The sequence below is a fragment of the Aquarana catesbeiana genome, linkage group LG11, assembly GCF_042186555.1.
Source record: "Aquarana catesbeiana isolate 2022-GZ linkage group LG11, ASM4218655v1, whole genome shotgun sequence".
Taxonomy (NCBI): Eukaryota; Metazoa; Chordata; class Amphibia; order Anura; family Ranidae; genus Aquarana; species Aquarana catesbeiana.
This window is the reverse complement of record NC_133334.1, coordinates 63,605,745-63,626,164: the sequence shown is the minus strand read 5'-3', so window position 1 is coordinate 63,626,164 and position 20,420 is coordinate 63,605,745. Positions and strand designations below refer to the sequence as shown.

Below are 20,420 nucleotides of genomic sequence, written 5' to 3'. Positions count from 1 at the left end.
ATGAGGGGAGCGGTGCTTAATGGCTAAATTAACACAACAGGACTAGGCAACCTGCAACAACTTAAAGTGTAACTTCACCCAAAAGGGGAAGTTACGATTGTCTGCCTCTTCTTTTCCTCTACTTTAAGTTTTTGCACTTGTTTTTTTTTTTTTTTTTTTGGGGGGGGGGGGGGTACCTGGTTTTGACATGTACCCACTCTCTCCTCCGCTCCGATTGCTGTGGCAATCCAAGACAAAGTTTGCCCACCTGCTTTTTTCCCCGCAGTCTCCTGGGATACATCACAGGTCCCAGAAAACTGCAGGACTATTTACAAAGCACAGCAAAACTCAGTATGTGCAGTAAGCCGGCTATGAAGCCACAAGCAGTCACAGCCAGCTTCCTTAAGTAAACATGCTGGTGCCTGGACCCAAATATGGCTAAAGAACCCAGCTCGGATGAAGGTCGCACTGAATCCCTGGACAGGTAAGTGAGCTATTAATAATTTTTTATTTCTAGGCTGAAGAACCGCTTTAACTTATAGACTGATAGGCGATAATGACATCTGGTCAGTATTCTATTTCTTCCACAGAATAGGATGAATATTCCTTTGTATTCCTTTGATGTTGTTGTGTAACTGCCAGAGTCATGTGGTATTTTGCAGCAATTGGAAGATGTAGACAAATAATGAATGGAATGGTTACTGGAACTTATAGACTATAACTTGCACAAAAAAATATAATAAAAATTGAATCTCGCTCTGTGTCTTAGTATTGTTCTCCAGTGTACTGTGTCACCCTGCCTCTGAGGCACTTGAAAGCTCAAGCTGTCCAGTTCACCTCCACATACTACAGAACAACTCCCCTATGTTATGAAGAAAGGAAGAGGGGTATGTGTACTATAGCCCCAACGCACTTCCTGTCCTATCATGAAAACACTGCTGCTTCGTATATACAGTACAGTGATTTGAGCGTTGTCATCCTAAAACAGGAAACGTGTTACTGGCAAGATCACCAGGTGAAAATAAAAACGAATACAGTCAGGCTTAGAAAATACCTGTTGAGTAATTTGATGTCCTTTTTAATTCCCTGTGCACTGAACTGAAATTTCCAACAATGTTATCAACCTTTCCAAGTTCTCTTCCCAGGCCCCTTTCACACAGGCAATCCAATTAGGTCCACTTGTCAGTTTTTCAAGTGGACCTGATCGGGAGGTCCATGTACTCCAATGGACAGGTGGGTGTAAATGAACCTGTATCTGTTTACAAACCCCCCCCCCCCCATCTCCCAATCAGATCCGGTCTGCAAACAAAAAAAAAACAGGAAAGAAATCTGTCCTCTTCTGTTTAGGCGGAGAAGATGTTAGTCGGGTGTAAATGGATAGTTGAGTCCGTTTACTGCCGGTCAATCATAGAGCAAAGTGGGTTCTGTCCGTGTCTGCTCTGCAGAAACTGAGCGGACACGGATGTGCCATCCACCTGCTCTACTCCAATCAGCAGGGGATCTGTGAGATGATACCCTGCTGATCGGAACGGAATCCACCCTATGTGAAAGGGGTGTTATAGGAACTACATAACACCCCTACGTCCCCCATGTTTTTAAAGGAAAAGGAGTTAGGGGAGTCTGTAGTCCTGTCCTAGGGTAATGCTACTGCTTCTCCATAGATAAAGTAGGGTGAGTAAGCGTTGTCATCCTGGGAAAATAAATATGGTACTGGCAGGATTACCAAATGAAAATAAAGTGGAAAAAATGAATGCAGCCACCACATCTAAGGATTGTTAATCTGCATTATTTTACTTTTTTTTCATTTTGGGTGTAAATACTGGATCAACCCCCCAACTTGGCTGCCTAGAATGTTTGTAGATGAAGTTTAATTCCTAGGAAACAGGACATATTATTTAATCATTCTTATGCTACCCTTGTGCCCAGAAAGATAAAGATGACTCCACATTTCTTGAGATCTTCTGAATTCAAAGCAGACTAATCCCACATTTCAGTAGGAGATTATCCCTATTCATGCCAGGAAACATCATGTCAGTCTGCTCATCCCATTTATCATCTGCTCAGATGCAGTAAAATTCATGAACTCCTGCTCTTCTCATTAAAACTTCATGAGCGATAATATGTGCCAAATAGACTAACATAAAAAAATCTATGAATAAAAAAAAAAATCTATGACTTCTATTAAAAGAATTCTATTTGCTGCATCTGATTAAGATGAGGTAATTGAAAATCTGTTCTTCTGGGTGTCTAGCATAGCAGAGCCTGCTATTTACTCAGTCAAAGGAAATATTTACCAATTCACTATAGTGTAGAGTGGCACTAACCCAACCAAAAAGAAAGCCCATGCTCCAGAAGATCCAGTGGAAGTTCCCCTTTAAGCATAGGAGCTGATATGGAGGTATAGTAGACTACTTCCTTGTTGTTTTTACCCCATAAGTCCCAGCAACCTCAAAAGTGGGGTCCCTACTGGATCTGCTACACAACAGTATTTTTTTTTTTTTTTTGGAGTGCCCAAAGCTCCTGCAACCTGCAAATGATGGATTGGTGTTTTCTTAACATGCACATGCACAAGTCTATGTCTTTTTGGGCTGCTATGACTATTACATAACTCCCAAGCTTCCCAGACTCACCAGGACTGTCCAAAGATTTGATTTAAATCCCAACATCCTGGCTAAATCCTGTAGTCCAGTGCCAGCCCCTCCCTCTAATGCCCCGTACACACGGTCGGATTTTCCGACGGAAAATGTGTGATAGGACCTTGTTGTCAGAAATTTCGACTGTGTGTAGGCTCCATCACACATTTTCCATCGGATTTTCCGACACACAAAGTTTGAGAGCAGGATATAAAATTTTCCGACAACAAAATCCGTTGTCAAAAATTCCGATCGTGTGTACACAAATCCGACGGACAAAGTGCCACGCATGCTCAGAATAAATAAAGAGATGAAAGCTATTGGCCACTGCCCCGTTTATAGTCCCAACATACGTGTTTTACGTCACCGCGTTTAGAACGATCGGATTTTTCATCAACTTTGTGTGACCGTGTGTATGCAAGACAAGTTTGAGCCAACATCCGTCGGAAAAAATCCTAGGATTTTGTTGTCGGAATGTCCGATCAATGTCCGACCGTGTGTACAGGGCATAACAGTTTGGCCTCACCGACTTCTTGCCACAGCGCATTGGGAGGTAGGGAGTTATGCTATTGTTTTGTTATTGGGTGTTAATATGACCTCAAAATATGTCAATAGCTTGGATTTACTTTACATATGGATAGCTAGGAACCGAATCCTACAGATTTCATCATTTTTTTTCTTGGATAATTTATTTTTATTGAAGATGATTTGTATGAGTACAGAACATAGGCTTTGGGCATTCCCCGGCTAACAAATACAGACAGGGCTGGTGCAAGGATTTTTTACACCCTAGGCGAAACCTAATTTTGACCTACCCCCCCGGTGCCACCCCTGACTCCACCCCCTTTGCCTGGCGCCCTAGGCGGCTGCCTAGTTTGCCTAGTGGTAGCACCGGCCCTGAATACAGATAACACAAACTGCTAAATAATACAACTTATCAATTAGAAAAAACAAAACATTCCATACACTGTGCTCGCCCATTCTAATCATTTATTTCAGGGATTAATGAATTACAAGGAGATTCCTCCTCCCTCTCAACCAACAGAGTGATACATCAGGAAAAATTTACTCATAGTTGGATTTATACCCGATCTAATGAAGCACGAGTCACTGCAAGGAGTAAAACCGTATATATCTTAGGCTAAACCATATCAGGGGTGAATAGATTCAGTCCATGGACTCCTGATCATCAAAGATTTCATAATTGATGGAGAAATTCATTTTTCCTTGACTGTGGCTCACTAATGTATAAGAAGAATGCCTCCAACAGGACTTGGTTAGGGGCCATATAAGGACATAAGTATGGTTTTACCTTAACTGACCTAAAGCCCGTACACATTGGCCAAAAGGCGGCCGATATTCGGCCCATGTGTATGCCAGCTGCTCCGACAGAAGCTGGCTTCTGTCGGACATGCATGCTGGAAAACCAGCAGCTGACTGGTTCCCAATCAGTGCCTTCAGCCAATGGCTGAGAGCTCTGTTCAGAGTGTCCTGGCGGGGGGGGGGGCGTCCCCGCTGTACTAACGCGGCGCCAACTAGAGATGATGGGGTTTTTCTTCGTTCAACCTGCTGGGTTGAATGGAAAAAAACAGATAGTGTGTGCCAGGCTTACAGGCTTAAGGCTATAGGAATGCCATGGTAAACTAGTCAGGATGGCCAAGCCCATTTTCTTCTTTAAGAGGGGATATCACGGTAAAAAAAAAAAACGATTGGTCATTTACTTGCATACTAGCCCTGTATATACCACAGTCGAAACTGGAATAAATTTAGACCTCCAACAGAACTGCGAGAAGCACATGTCTGCCCTGTTCCTCTGCCAAACCGCTGAAAAACGGGCAGGGACCTTGGAAGAGCATCTACTGTATATTCTACCTGCAGCCAATTTTTTTTAATATATTCCTTTGGTATTTTTGCATTTGTACTTCTGTCACTATATCTGACATTACTCAATTAAATGTTTTATATATACAAATGTTTGTGTGTTCTCTCTTTGCACATATTGAAAAGCCTTAAACACTATCACGTAACTGTGATAAAACAATAATATTTATTTACTAGATATAAACCAGCGTATCACAAATAAAAATGTTAGTTACAACTAGTAAGGTTTTTGCTGTTTCTTTGCTGCACTCAAAACATGGAAGTATTATTTAATTAATACAGTTAATGACAATGGTTCTTGCATGCCATCTAAAATATCAAGTGGATTTCTCTACTTTGAGTTCAAGTGTAATAATCCAGAGAATCCTGATTCAATCTGTTTTTTAATTACTCAGTCCCATAACCCCATAAATTAGTTTCCATATCCCCAAGGGGTATGGATATTACGGGCAAATAAGAGCCCCTGCTCGAGTGGATGACATGTCAGACTATAGAATGAAAGTTATGGTTTCCCCTTATAAATGATCATTCTTTTAAACTCATACAGATGCTCTACCAGCATGGAATTACATTAACTACAATTACAATTAATATTAATTACAGAGAATCTGTCAGGACAGAAGACAGTACTGACAAGTAGATTCTGAAGGTAAATACCTCCTAATCCTAGCCTTACTACTTAGGGAGTTACTGACCCAAACAGGCAAGTAGCCGGTGAAGTATCCGGACATCTGATATATGATTAGTTGTTCTAGGTCAGTCAATCATTAGGTAGTGCCAGCAGAACCAAGATGATAGCAGTGGAGCTTGTACCTTTAACACCATTCGGGTAAAGGCGTTACAATGTTTTCATCTAGTCAAAGTACTATTAAAGGGGGCTTAGGTGTGCACAGCCTATTGCATTTGGGTGTGCACACTAATGCTCAAAAACACCTGTGTGTGTGTCTACATATTTATGTCCCCATCACATTGATCTCCCCGCCGCCACAGAGAAAGAGACATGTGTAAGCACCTCTGTTATGGCAAAGCTGGTAAGAGGGAATTCTTTCCTATCTGCTGGCACACAAAGTGATAATGCTAATGCGCATGGGGTGATTAAGGTGTGCCCAGGCACAACCATCACACACTGTGTGCATGCCTAGGAAAGGGGGTATAATGGCTGCCTAGTCTTACTGTAAACTATAATTTTTTATTTTATCCGCAGCACCTCATGGTGGTTAAATCTATAATCTCGCCTTCTCCCATCCATTAAAATTAGGCTTTATGACAGCAGTCAAATGTGTCTTATTGTTTCTTATGAAGGGGCTCTGAAACAAGCCCAGTGTTTCACTGAAACATTATAAAGACTATGGGGTTGATTTCCTAAAACTGGACAGTGCAGATGCAGCTCTGCATAGAAACCAATCAGCTTCCAGGTTTTATTGTCAAAGTCTAATTAAACAAGCTGAAGTTAGAAGCTGATTGGCTGCCATGCACAGTTGCACCAGATTTTGCACTCTTCAGTTTTAGTAAATCAACCCCTAGATCTGTCCATCTGTAATATACAATATATATATATATATATATATATATATATATATATATATATATATATATATATATATATATATATATATATATATATATATATATTAACGTCTGTATTTTTAATGAAATAATAAATGCCAAATAAATCATTAAACTAAATGTCATCTTCATCAGTGGCAGCTGCTCTCCACACGAGGAAGGGAGGGCACATATAGGAGCAGGGCAACGAGAAAACCCCACAGCGGTCTGCAGAGTCACTAGTGGGAAAAAAACAAAGACCTCTTCATGAATGTAACACAGATGTGCCCATAGCCAAACTGTCAGAAGCAGTTAGGATGACAGCTACTCACAGTTCATTATTTCCTTCTCACAGGTCACTGGGTGACAAGCTGGGTCAGGAGGCTTTGTTGGCTGCTACACTTCTCCTCTATTCACTCTTGATATAGGTAAGCTACTTAATATGATAAGCTAATATAAAAAATGCTTCCAAATTAATACTCAAATACCACTGCTCTACAAGTTATTGTGTGGACAAAGATTTCCCCGCCAACACATTTGGCCATTTTGACACCATTTTTATTATCAATTATCTTTTAACTCTTTCAGATATAGGGGGCATTGCTCACTTCTAATAGTTTTGGTTGTTTACAGAAAACACTATATAGAGATACAGTATAATATATGGTATATTAATGTATGGTTTACACTTTGCATTTTTAAAGATCATAAATAATTCCATTTTAAAAAGTACTTTAGTTATTCAATAGGAAATATAAAAAAATACATTGCTTTTTTTTTCAGTGAACATACATATGAAAAAAATGCAGCGCATACTACATAAGTAAATAATCAAAACTGCTAGAGTTGTGAATTGGTGCTGGAAAAATATTATCAAGCCAAGGATGGATTGAACATAAAGTCCATAAATGAATGTGAATGTCCCACTACACAGGAAATGGGGGTACTCCAGGGGATGGTGGTATTCCGATGGTTGTCAGAAGTCACCTTGCATCGTAAACCGACCTCTCAACTGGACGAACCAATAGTGGCAGAAATAAAAAAGGAGACTCTTACCAGATCCCGTGGATTCCCATGTCAGCGACACGTTTTCGACCTAGGTGTCTTCAACAGGGGCATAGACCACCCACTCCAGGTTGCCATATGTATATAACTAAAGTTATCTAGAAAGGACCAATCGCAATGTGTGTGAAACAAGCCATTTCATTGGGTGAGTGTAATCACCTGACTTCATTGTACAGCAAACCATAATTGTCTGTTCATTGTACCTATAAGTTAATTAAATATCCCTTTAATAGGTAATGACTAATAAAAACAAATCACGCAACAAGCAAAAACGGCCTGAAAATCCCTCTAATAACCGTAGATGAACTTCTTATTGAGCTGATTGTCTAAAGTACTCCTCTGCTGACAGTACAGAACACTGTTCTGCCCTGTCTGCAAGAGGAGCCAATCTTAAGGGGATTATCAAAGAGTGCTGGATGGAGCAGCCAATAGGCGGCTAGCTGTGGATCAGCCCCTGTCCCTGTCGATCGGCGTATCCAGCGCAAGGAGGGAATGACGTCACGTCCACAGGCATGCCCGGCATCACCATCACACGTGACTCGAGTGACCAATCAGAGAGCTGGTATAGAACCCCACTCTACCGATCGTAAAGCACGTGTACAAGAAAAGGATGTGACGTAGAGCTTGGAAGCGCACCAAGCGTCCAAGCTCTCTCACACGACAGCCTACCGATGCCTGGTGTGGCAAAATACCTACTCAAACTAGTCAGTTGCGGACTAATCTGAATTAGGCTGTTGCTAGAGACCCGGATGTGGACACCAGGGTCACTGAACAGGAAACTCTTCAAATGGGGACACCAAAATTGAAAATGCATGCTGATGAAAACAAAAAGTATCATACTTAGTGCATAAAAAGAGGATGGGATGCTTAGGCCTCTGGCCACTATTCATGCACAGGACAGTAACAGGTTGGGCTGAGAAGCTCAGGGAGCCCAGGTACCTGTACTCTAAGTGCAATCTTTAAGACAAGGATGAGCAAGTTTGGGGTGGAGGAACTTTACAGGCCTGCACAGAGTCCTGACCTCAACACGATAGCACACCTTTGGGATGAATTAGAGCAGAGACTGCAAGCTAGGCCTTCTCAGCCATATCAGTGCCTGACCTCACAAATGCACTTCTGGAAGAATGGTCAAACATTCCCATAGACACACTCCTAAACCAAGTGGACAGCCTCCCCAGAAGAGTTGAAGCTGCTATAGCTGCAAAGGGTGGGCCAACTCAATATTGAACCCTACGGACTAAGACTGGGTTGCCATTAAAGTTCATGTGCATGTAAAGGCAGGCGGCCCAATAGTTTGGGTACTATAGTGTATATGTAAACCCAATTACTGTACTAAAATCTCATCTAAGCTTTAATGTGTTCACTTAATTTAAAAATTAATTTTCCATATTTTTAAATATGCAGTTTTCATTAAAATTATGTCTGGTGATCATTTGCGTTGTCACCCAGTCAACTATCAGTGGCCACTTCAAGACATATTACACAGTCATGGTGCACTGTTGACACTATGAGAAAACCCATTTGATGAAATGGGCTGGCGCAAGTGCAAGTTTAAAGGAAGTATTTTATTTAAGAATGCAGTTGTTTATGATACATGTTGCTGTAATTTAGCTATGAGCTGCATCTAATATAAAGGCAGTTTCTCAATTTTGTGGAAAAATAAAAGTATTTTCACAAAAAGCTTTTGCTTTGGCAGTTATTGCTAATAGCAATAATAATTAATAAATCTTTTCCCAACAATTCTCGATCAATAAGTAGAATATATACCCTATACCCTAGTTTAAACATATTACTAGTGGTACTACGTGTGGTTAATGGGATCCCAGTGTCTTTAAAAGTCAGTTTATGCAAAATCAAAAAGCAAAAGATTTTAAAAACTCAAGACTTGTGACAAGATTTCAGAAACTTAGGATTTGTGCTTGGTGATTCCTCTTCCTAAGCATGTTAAGCAGAATGGACCACAGCCTGGAAAAAAGCCACCCCTAATGTGCAATAAAACCTTGCCTTACATGGTCTGGTACATAAGTATAATCAATAATCAAACTGGATAATAGAAAGACATAACAATCAATCACAAACCAACATTCACTGAGAGCTCGATCCTTATTCACTGCCACAGGTACAGTCAGTGCCATAATATGCATAATGCTCCAAATTTTTGATCCAACCATTACGCATAAAGCATTCTTGGGTCAGCTCAGTGCCTACTACAACAAGGTAGGATGAGTACAACCTTTACAATTTACTTCAGTTTTAATCTAATTATTGCCTTGTCTCACTAGACACATAGTTGTATGTAAATTGTGAAGGGGATCCTTCTGAAATCCCACCAAGGTAGCAGACCCTCAGCTATGCACAGGATCAACCAATGACGTTCATTAAATTGACAACTTTATACAATATTTATACTGCTTGTATGTTTTATGTAACATAATTCCTAATAAAGATCTCATTGCACAAACTTGCAAGTGATACATTTCCATTTGGTCAACAGGACATACAGTACATCTCACTGCCTTTGTGGTTAACTATTTCCTACAGAAAATCAAGACAAAATCAAAGTAAAAGCAAAATAGGGAAATTTCAAGCAGGTTCCTTAAAAAGACCCTGTTAGGTCTCTAAATGTTTTAAACCAGAAGGTCCCTACGAAGGAAGACACATCTCCATCTATCTATTCTTTGTGTCAGTGCTGTAGTCTCACAAAGCCTCTTCAGCATTCCAAACTTCTGAGAGTCTCAAATGCCTGTGTCGCCAGCCATGTGCTTGTTCCTTCCTCCAATTCTCTACATTACTGGGGTTCAGTGGAAGAAGCAATAGTTGCTTTGGAAGCAAGACTGGGAACTGCAGCAAGGATAGTTCACTGCTACAGTGTCAGAGATAGAAGAATCCAGTTGGAGATTTTACCCATGTGTGTATGTGTTCAATTATTTTTAATGTCATGCAAGACATGATAAAGATTTGGCAACCACAAGGCTGAATAGTTTTGTAAAATATTTAATGCAGACATTTAAGTCTTGGCCTACAGTCAGATGTATAGTTGGATAAGTTCAAAACTATTTTCCTTCAGGAGACTTTTTTGCAGCTTTTAAGCAGGAGGCACATCCAAGCCACTCCACCAATTCAGGAATTGTGGTTGCTCCACAATTACACTACCCTTCCTTATAAGAAATTCATATATGAGCACAGGGGCTGCACTGCTAAATTCTGAAAGATATGGGCCCAATGCTTAACTCAATTTGACACCTGTAACCATGGCCGGGACAAGGGGTGGGCAGGAGGGGAAGCTGCCCTGGGTGCAATGGTTTATTGCAGGGATGGGGGTGCCCTATTCCAGTTGCTTCTGTTACAAAGTTGACAGTAGTAGTGACGGCAACATCACTGCTAACCCTAACCCTAAGGGAAGGGGCTGGCGCACAGTTTGGCATCTTTTCCCTGGGCACTGGATGACCTTGTCCTGACACTGCTTGTAACCCACTGGCTAACATGCCTTAAATCTTGCTAACCTAATGCCATTTCACCTACCATGGATCTTAACCTTTCCAATATAAACACTGACTCACCAGATTACCACTGCGGAAAAGATAGACCGGAGTCATATTTTTATTCTTACTGGATGCATGGACAACTTTATAAAGTCTTGAATTTTAATAGGATACATCTTATTTCAAAATTATTATCTGTATTGCTCTTTAATACTACTTATTATTACAATTGCATAATTTCAGTCAAAGGGCAGAACATTGTATTATACTGTATGGTAGACCTACTGTACAGTTATGGGTGTTTTTGTAAATATACCCCTTCCTCCTCACCCCTTTTTCTGTACCTTCCCCCTACCCCCATTTTCTTTCTTATCAATAAAATTTTTGTTTGAATGTGATAAATGCAAGTTTTTGAAAATTCCATAGTAGAAATGTATAGAAAAGTGGCATTCCTATTTCATTTTGCCAAAGAAATAAAAAATGTTTGCTAGCAAGCCAGAGGGCTCTGGAGATATTTCAATACTATCTGGAGAATCAATGTAACATGAAACTGAAGGAAAACATCTAATGTCATTGAACAATAAATATATGTTCTGTCAGTGGCTTACCTTTGAGCTGAGGCCTTGGGATGTTTCTCTGCGAGATTCCTCACCAATGCCACTGTCAGCTGCCTCGCTTCCCCTGGGCACCCTGCGGGCAGTGGCTGGGCATCCGGCGCTTGTGAAAGCTGCTGTTGATTGAAATGACTGGCATCATTCATAGAACTCTTAAACATGAAATGCATCAATGTCATGCTACATTTACTTACTTATCTCGTTCAAACATGAGGTATCACAATTGTTTAAAGTCTCAGAAAGAGGTGGAAGACATGGTATATACGCTGGTATATTTACTAGATTTTTTTTATTGTTCTCAGCATAGGTAGCAGTCAATATGCTGATTTTTTTTTTACAGTGCAGCGGAGCTGTAACTTAAAGTGCATGTCAGGACAAAATACATACATACAAAATAAATTCAGTACACCTCCAGAATACAGGCACATTTACAATATTTTATACCTTTAAAAATATTGCAAGTGCATAAAAATGCTTGTTCTAGCATCAATCCCATGGACTTCTAACATACTATGCATATGTGCAGCGGCAAAGAGGTTGTCAAGGATAGCCAAGGTTTCTGTACTGAGCGCACACTCACTATTAGCTCGCAGCCCAGTGACCAAGCTGTCATAAACAGCCCTTGGTTTCTAGTCATGATCAGTTTTAGGGGAAAGGGAAGGGATCGGATCAGGTGAAAAAATAGGCCAACATCCCAAACTAGACTGAAAGACAAAGAGAAACCCCCTAACGGGACATTTTAGGCCATGTGTATAAGTGAAGTAGTATAGCAATAATTAAATGTTTGGTACTACAATGATATAAAATCACAGTATAAATTTTATTGAAAAATTACATATAAAAACAGAAAGGCAGCCAATGTATTAATTGATGCATCTATAATATTCACAAGATGTACTATGTAACCTAAAGTTCTACAATGTCCTGATGGATGTCATAATACATGTACCGAGACTGAATACAATAGGGGTGTATTTTAGTAGAACAGAGTTACTTCTATAAATTAACATATAAAAATATAAGTGCATTGTCGTCATTACAGAACATTCAATTAGTTAGTATAGCAATATCAATTGCACTTATATATTATGTAGAAGTGCATTGTTTAACCACAGCCAGCAAGGTTAAAAACAAACAGTGGCAATCATCCTAGAGACAGGAAGGTTTGACAGGTCTGAAGTCCCACCCAAAGAGGTCAGATGAGGACCACCAAGGAACATGCCAGTGCTCTCACGGAGCAATGCCCAAAATGATCAGTGGGAGATAATCTGATATCAAGAAAAAGGTATGTCACGCCAAGTTAGATAACAAAGAAAAAAAAGGGAGCAACTCCATCCCCAACACTAATGTGTGATACATAGGAATTTTGAAATACTCCAAAATTGCCATGCTGGTGGCAAACTCCAAAAGTCCGACATTGCATCAGAAGAGGAGAGTGTGTGACGTGGCTCCGCCTGTGCACGGCAGAGCGACGTCATGTATGAGGGGCAATGAGACCTCCTCCCTGAAGGCCGTCGTGTGAACCAGACAGGGTCCCCTGGATCGAAAGACGCGCAACGTGACCACGCCTAGCCAGGTGGGAATGGCGCCACGCGTCAAGCATACGCAGGCATGCTTATAGATGGCGAGGGAACACCGGAAACAAAAAAAGGGACCCATGTTACCAGAACCAGGAAACATGCCTGGACAAGTTGCCATCAAGGTGAAAAATCAAAAGGACGTCATAACACAGAAAAGGGTAGATGGCCCGCGCACCGGGCGACCTCTATTGGACAAAAAAAAAAAATGGGAACATAGCAGAAGAGCCAGCGACTACCTAACAGGATGGGAATCCCCGAATCAAGGAAGAATTATCAAGCAGAGTATAATATATAAATGTACATAGATTATAACAGAAATGCAAATAATAAACAAAAACAGTAAACATATGCCCTCAAGTATAGAGAATATGTGTCACGTGTAAACAGATACAGATAGCTAGGGGAAGACGGACATTCTGAGGATTCTAAAGATAAAAGCAACCACAATAGAAAATGTAGCATATTAGGTGTACATAAGATGCCATCTCTCAAATTTACCTGAAACAAAGCCCTCTAGAAAGGGTTTAAAAATTGTGGCTTCGTTTAACCCGGCGGGGAACGGGACATGCTGATAAACTTTAAATCCATCTAAATTCACTTTGAAGCAATTTTCTATTCCAATACCCTCCTCGAGGAGTGAGGTGGACTCTATCTAGAATAAGGAATTGGACTGATTCTGGGAAATTTTCCACCATGTGTGGTGGTCACATATCAGCCCCGTGGTAAATTTGGATCACAGACCCTCATACTGAGGATGTGGCGATAAGCACGTTTCCAGGATTCCTGGATAGTTTTGCCTACATAGAAGCAACCACACTCACAGGTTAGTAGATGGATGACCCCTACAGTTTTGCAGTCGGCATTGTGACATCCATCAGGACACTGTAAAACTATAAGTTACATTGTATATCTTGTTCATATTGTACTGCATCAATTACTACATCAGCCACCTTTCTGGTTTTATATGTAATTTTCAATACAATTTGTACTGTGATTTTATATTGTTGTAGTACCAAACATTCAATTATTGCTATACTACTTCACTTATACACATGGCCTAAAAAGTCCAGTTAGGGGGTTTCTCTTTGTCTTCTAGTCATGATCAGAACCTAGCAGGATGGGTTTCTGATCATGTGACCATTGTGGCTGTCAATCATGGTGGTCCTATCATAGGGAATCCCGCCTAACCTCTGGGCGTATAGACACATTTGAAGGGATGCTGGAGCTGGGGGCTTAAACTCACATTGCCTTTGCTGTACTAAAATCCCAAACAGTGTTGTCAGCCCTGACTGCTGGACTGTAGAACTCCACCTATCTCCCACCAATCTCTGCCTCATTCCACATGCTTACATTGATTTATTTCCCAGCACAAAAATGTTTAAGATATGCAATGGGTCAGTTATGGAAGTAAATGGATCAGATATGCCCAAGATATGCAAATGCTGGAAAGCCAAATGACTAGTTTGCCACCTACACCTACTTGGCTTGCTATTTGTTATTGAATTCACCACTCACATATTACAGCCAATGGCAGATTAGGAGGATTGAGAGAGAACGGGTCAATCATTGACTTTTCTGCTTTACCTTAAGTTTACCCATCAGAATACCTTGAGATTCAATAGTTCTGGTGTATAATCTAGACCAGCCTTTTTCAACTATGGTGCCTTGAGGTTTCTTCAGGGGTGCCTTGGCAAAATGGCTAAAAATTGCCCCAAAATTATATACAAGCTGGTGGATGGATGAAACCTGCCTTTTAGTTACACAAAGCCACAGGTTTTCATTGTTACAACATCAGTCGATAAAGAGGATGACAGTTGCCTGCATATCATCCTTGTTTGACCCTCCCTTGCCTCTTTCCATCAGCTTTGGGGTCTCATTAGCCAAGTGATGGAGAAAAACTAAAGGAGAAGAAAAATATTGAATTACTAGTCAGTACCAGTTTGCAAAAGATGTATTTGCCATTATTTTGCAGGGTGCCTCGAGATTGCCCATAATTTTAAAAGGTGCCTTGACTGGAAAAAGGTTGAGAAACACTGATCTAGATTTCTGCTTTAATTAATAACCAAAGATAAGCTCTCAGCTCACACAGAAAACAGTAAAGTCAGTCAAAGATAAATGCTGAGAAGAAAAGGGAGTGAGAATACAAGTATACTGTTTTTTGAGATTTATACTGCTTTGATGCTGCATATTATTGATATGATTAAAAGGTAGAATCAAACCTTACAGTAAATGACATCTCAAACAAGACATTTAACACATTTTCAACAATATTCTGATCACTACAAAACAACTGTAAAGGACTTATTTCGATTTCTATAGACTCTAGTACCAAACTGACCTCTGGGGATGAAGCTGTGCCAGTACCTAGGTGAACAGGAGATGGGGTATTGTACGGAGGCTTATGACCCCCTGCCTGATTTGCCTTCACAGATAGATTTAAATCCTCTAGGTGGGTCAGGACAAACTCAGGATTAGCCTGCCAGTAAGAAAATATATGGATGTTAGTAAAAATATATTTGTCATATGTAATGAAGACACAGCTGCTGGCTATTCTAGCAAACCTCTTATGTTTCTGTGGAGCCATTATAATTTAAAATGTACCTGATTTGTTAAGATGGTATGCAAAACCTAACAATACATTTCCTTTATTTTCTCTCTATTTGTCTGTTAAACATACCATTGAAGGCATTCTGTTCGATAAGTACAAAAAAAATATTTGTTGGTCCTGTAAAAAATCTTGTGTGCTGATAACTTCCTGGGCTCCCTGTCTGGAATGCACTCTTATCAGTTAGCACTGATCCCAGTTCTCTCTGTGGACTACAGAACAACTCCGCCTATGTTATGGTGATGAGGAGAGGGGGATATGTTCTCTAGTCCTAAAACACTTCCTATCCTAGGATGATAATGTTGCTCCTCCATACATCCTGTAATGGTTCATTCACATGCTCAGCCCTGTGCAGAATATTTTTTTCTAATATATTTTTTTTTTTTGTTACCATGGAGTTGCATGTAGGCAGCCCATATAAAGTGAATGGATATGCATTGGCTATATAGACAAACCTGCACAGCTAATTCTGACAGGTATTCAGGGACAGGTGCACAGATGTGGACTCATTGGCTTTGCGTCTGGGTCCATCCACCTGTCCCTGTGTACCTGTCAAAATTGGCTGTGCGGGTGAGTACATACAGCCAATGTGTATCCTTTCTTTATATGGGCTGCCTGCGAGGGTTGCCAACTGTCAGTAAATTTACAGGGATCTTGTAAAAATCTGTGATTTTTACAACTGTCTGTAAATATCAGGGGCTGGTAATTTGTCATGCTGTGTTGACTTTTTAAGTGTAAACCATGCAATAGTGTTTCCATATTGTGTTTAAATATCAATGGTCTTAGTTATAGTAGTTCTGCCCTTTTTCAGGTTGTCTGTACAAAATGTGCTCTGCCAGTAAATTTTCCATGTCTTGTCAGTAATAAATGCTGCAGGAGTTTTGCAACACAGCTGCATGCACGCAGCTTAGCATTAGTGAAAAAATGTAACAAGCGGTTCTGTGCACGGTTCTGTGCACTGCAAGGGGCTGAGCACCCACGTGAATGAGCCTTAAAGTGAGAGAGCATCGCCACTGTAGAACAGGAAGTGTTTCGCCAGGAGAAAATACAATTTAAAAAAGAAATGAAAAGCCAGCCACTACATCTAAAACTGTTAAGCTAAGCTGCAATATATTGCATTTTTCTTTGGTTTAGAAATGCTGTAATTAGATTTGGGGGAAATTTCAATATTTTTTCTTGCCAGAAGTCAATGTGTGATTGAAGGTGTTAAGTGCAATTTCCCTTAATAAAAGCAGTATGTAAACTTATTGGCGATTTGTATCCTGACTGGAGCTTACCAATAAACCCTACACTGTCTGCTCATTTCAAAACAAAAGCTCTGATGGGGGCGCCAGAGGAGGCACTGTGGTGCACCCATCAACATCATGCATTAGCAGTTGAGAAGAGGGGTGCAGTTCTTCAACTTTACCCTGGGTGCTAGACGGCTTTGTTTTGGCACTGATCCCATGTATTGATAAAAGGTGTAGCTCTGCTAATAAATGCCTGTATTTTACTTTAAGAAACCCAGAAATTAAATGCTCTAATCACCCTGTTTTACCCAGTAAGCTGGTGGATTGGATTGTTCCTTGCTGTCTCTAAAAATGATTTCTTTGGCTGCCTGTGGAAAGCAGCTAAACTTAGCCACCCATCAAATGCACTAGCAAGTTGGACCAAGTCATGTACTCTGTCTTACCTTCAGCTTCATAAAATTGTGAAGCAAGAAAAAAAAAAAATGTACAGAAAGTAAGTTTGTAGCTGTAATTTTGTAGGCACATTGGCTATGAGACTTCAGATTCCTCCAGCCCTGCCCTAATTCATAGAGAACAGTGCACTTATTATTAACTTTGGATTTTAAAACACCTTAAGTTACAATATATGGCCAGGCCCAGGAGCCACATCACATAGCTGCCGAAGCACCTCATCTATTCACCCTTACAGTATTATTTTTTTTAGATGAAACAAGAACATTAATCTCCATTTTCATCAATAGGTCTTGTCGTGCAAAAGATCCATTTATGTGTTCCTATGTGTCCTTGTTTCTAGCATTCTGTAATTATTTAGTCTGTCAAACTGATAAAAGACAGGAATGTTAGCATAATGGTTTTGTGAAATGTTTAGATTTATTAATGTCTGGCCACCAAAAAAACTAATAGTGCCTTAATTTATGTGTAAGTACATATTTAAATGTCAATGGTTTAGCAGCACTTAGGATATTGATTTGAATGTCAGTGACCTTGAAGTTTGAAAAGCATAGAAAATATAAGGAAGTAAACTGAACATAAGATTGTGGTTCCATGTAGATGAGAAATACATGCATTTACTCTTTAGCTGTCAGTGTGGTCATTTTTTTAAAGATTTGCTTTATGATGTTCTAATTAGCTGCATGCTGGTCTGTCTTGAAGAATGTTGAAGGGCTGATGCATACAGGTTGTCCTCTCTGTAGATGGATGTCTGAGGACTTGCACAGAAACACTGCTGTTAACTATGCTAAAGCCCAACACTTAAACCACACTTTTCTGGGTGGGTTGTGGCACTGCTCAGTCTCTAACTTGGTGACCACAGCTATCCGGAACACCAGGGAACTCCTCCAACCAATGGTATGGCCTTGACAGGTTAAGAGATTGGCTTAAACCCAAGCTACTACTGTTGCCCTTGGCTTGGCTGAGCTTTTCATGCATTTTTATGAAGAATCCAGTAGAAATACTCTTTAATGCACATAAAACTGGTGAGTTATAGAACACTGACTTCCTTCTCCTAGAACAGAGATATACATTTTGTGTGGCTTTGCTTTTTACAGTAGATGATATTTTGTTTTCTGCATAATTGTTTAGGAACAGGAGTCTCAGAAAACCACTGACCAAAGGACTTTGCAGAATGGGGAATTCTAGTGTACAAAGCTGTACTAAGATGTTATTGAGTCCCTAAGCCACCTACAGACACAGGATGACAGACACCAAATCTGGTCATTGGCTAACCAGTTACTTGTGGAAACCAGTTTTGAAAACATCTTTAATTTGGTCCTTCCTGAAATAAGTGTCATTTAACAACGTCTACCAACTATCATGTTCATAAGCAAACCAGTTTAGACCACAGCCTGAGTTCAATCGCATCTTGTCTGCATGTCTAACCCTACTTTTAAAATCAATGGGCAACTTTAAGGCCACCTCCATACAAAAACGTTTTGGTTTTTTGAGGTGGAGCGGGGAAAGGCCAGAGAATTTAGACACCATGCTACCGTAGGCCAACCAGAATGATAACATCCTTTTGTGCAAGCTCTGCCCCTTGTGATGTGATTACTGCTACAATAATTGTCTACTTTATATGCAAAACTGTTTTAAACTGTACAGATCACCAGATGCATCAATTACTGTATATTAGCAGTTGTCCCAGATTCATTCATTGGGACAAAATTACTAATTATTTGTATTTTTATTTAGGGAGAATAATGACTCTGTCACTAGACTTTGGGATAATGTTTTTTACTACAATTCTTTGTCACGTCTCAGCACTCCCAGGCTCAGCTGATATACACCTTGGCATTTGTTTTGTTGCTTATAAACAACAAAAGGTATCAATTTGTAATAAGAACTGAGAACGCCTTCCTGTGCAAATGGCAAAAACACAAGAGCAATGATACAACGTACATTCAACCATAATGATCTGTTCTTCAGGTAAGCTTGATGGAAATTACTGACATACCTTGGGGAAGATTGCGCCCTTGTTACTAAAGCCCCATAGCTGTCCACTTTTATTCCGGCCCCTGAAATACAAATATCAGTATTTGAGTTATGCTGCCTTCAAGGGAAGACTGACATGTGCCAAGCTTGTCAGAGGTAAGATGGCTTACAGAAAAGTCCCTGCTGTGCCTGTTATTCCTCTAGAATTTATCATTTTCCAAGCAGGTTAAGTTTAATTCAATGCATCAGCTTTATCAGCACAGTTAGGCTACCTGTACACAGGAAATGATCATCATCCCATATGGTCAATAATGGTCAAACTGGGAAACTAGCATATCTGTAAGGGCTGATCACGACCTAAATAAAGAAACTGTACAAGCTTTTTTTGATAGGCAAAGCTCAGACACTTCTCAGCAGTGTTGAAGCTCCTTCTCTCGTTATGCACATTCCTACTGGCCAGGGAGGCAATCCATCAAGATAGTCCCTTCCTGGAAGTGACTAAATTTGCCCATTAAAATGGCCTAGCTTTTAGGCTGCAGACAATCAAATGCATGTCAAAAAATTGCTGAAAGTCCTTGTCCCTATACTTGTTCCAGGCCATTGACCATATGCTAAAGCAATAGCATCAACTAGTCAGGGAACTTACATTCTCAATAGCAATCAGCCATGACCATTGCATCAATGGATAGCAATGGCTGTGGCAGCAACGCTTGGGGGACAGTAGAGTTGTACAGGCTTTGGATCTTCTGAGTTTTATCTCATGTCTATACACAGCCTTATAGCTTGTGATCATGAGCATTGTGAGTGCAAAGGCAAAAAGCAACTTGAAGCAGCTCTGAAGTGGGTTAAAGTCAAGTCCATGAAAAATGCATATTAAAGCACACCAAATGCCTAAAAACACATACACATACAAAATGCCCATAACAATATGCATGTTAGAAAATGTGGATGTATGGAAGCATGGACGGGCACCAATGTTCTTGTTCTTTGTGAATACTAAGCCATATTTAGTTAGTTTCTCAAGGACTCGAGTAGCAAGATACAGTGCATCCGGAAAGTATTCACAGCGCTTTACTTTTTCCACATTTTGTTCTGTTACAGCCTTATTCCAAAATTGATTAAATTCATTATTTTCCTCAAAATTCTACAAACAATACACCATAAGGACAACGTGAGAGAAGTTTGTTTGAAATCTTTATAAATTTTAAAAAAATAAAAAACTGAAAAAATCCCATGTACATAAGTATTCACAGCCTTTGCCATGACACTCAAAATTGAGCTCAGGTGCATCCTGCTTCAACTGATCATCCTTGAGATGTTTCTACAACTTGATTGGAGTCCACCTGTGGTAAATTCAGTTGATTGGACATGATATGAAAA

General features: G+C 40.1%; 1 protein-coding gene across 1 annotated transcript in view; it reads right to left on the bottom strand.

Moving 5' to 3' along the window:
- Positions 1 to 20,420, bottom strand: part of DCDC1 (doublecortin domain containing 1) — a 690,767-nt gene that overhangs the window by 156,842 nt on the left and 513,505 nt on the right. The window contains exons 17-19 of the mRNA XM_073604506.1: positions 19,063 to 19,123; positions 15,118 to 15,255; positions 11,194 to 11,315 (exon numbers count right to left, since the gene is read on the bottom strand). Of these exons, the coding sequence (XP_073460607.1) occupies positions 11,194 to 11,315; positions 15,118 to 15,255; positions 19,063 to 19,123 (321 nt within the window). The remainder of the gene's footprint in view (positions 1 to 11,193; positions 11,316 to 15,117; positions 15,256 to 19,062; positions 19,124 to 20,420) is intronic.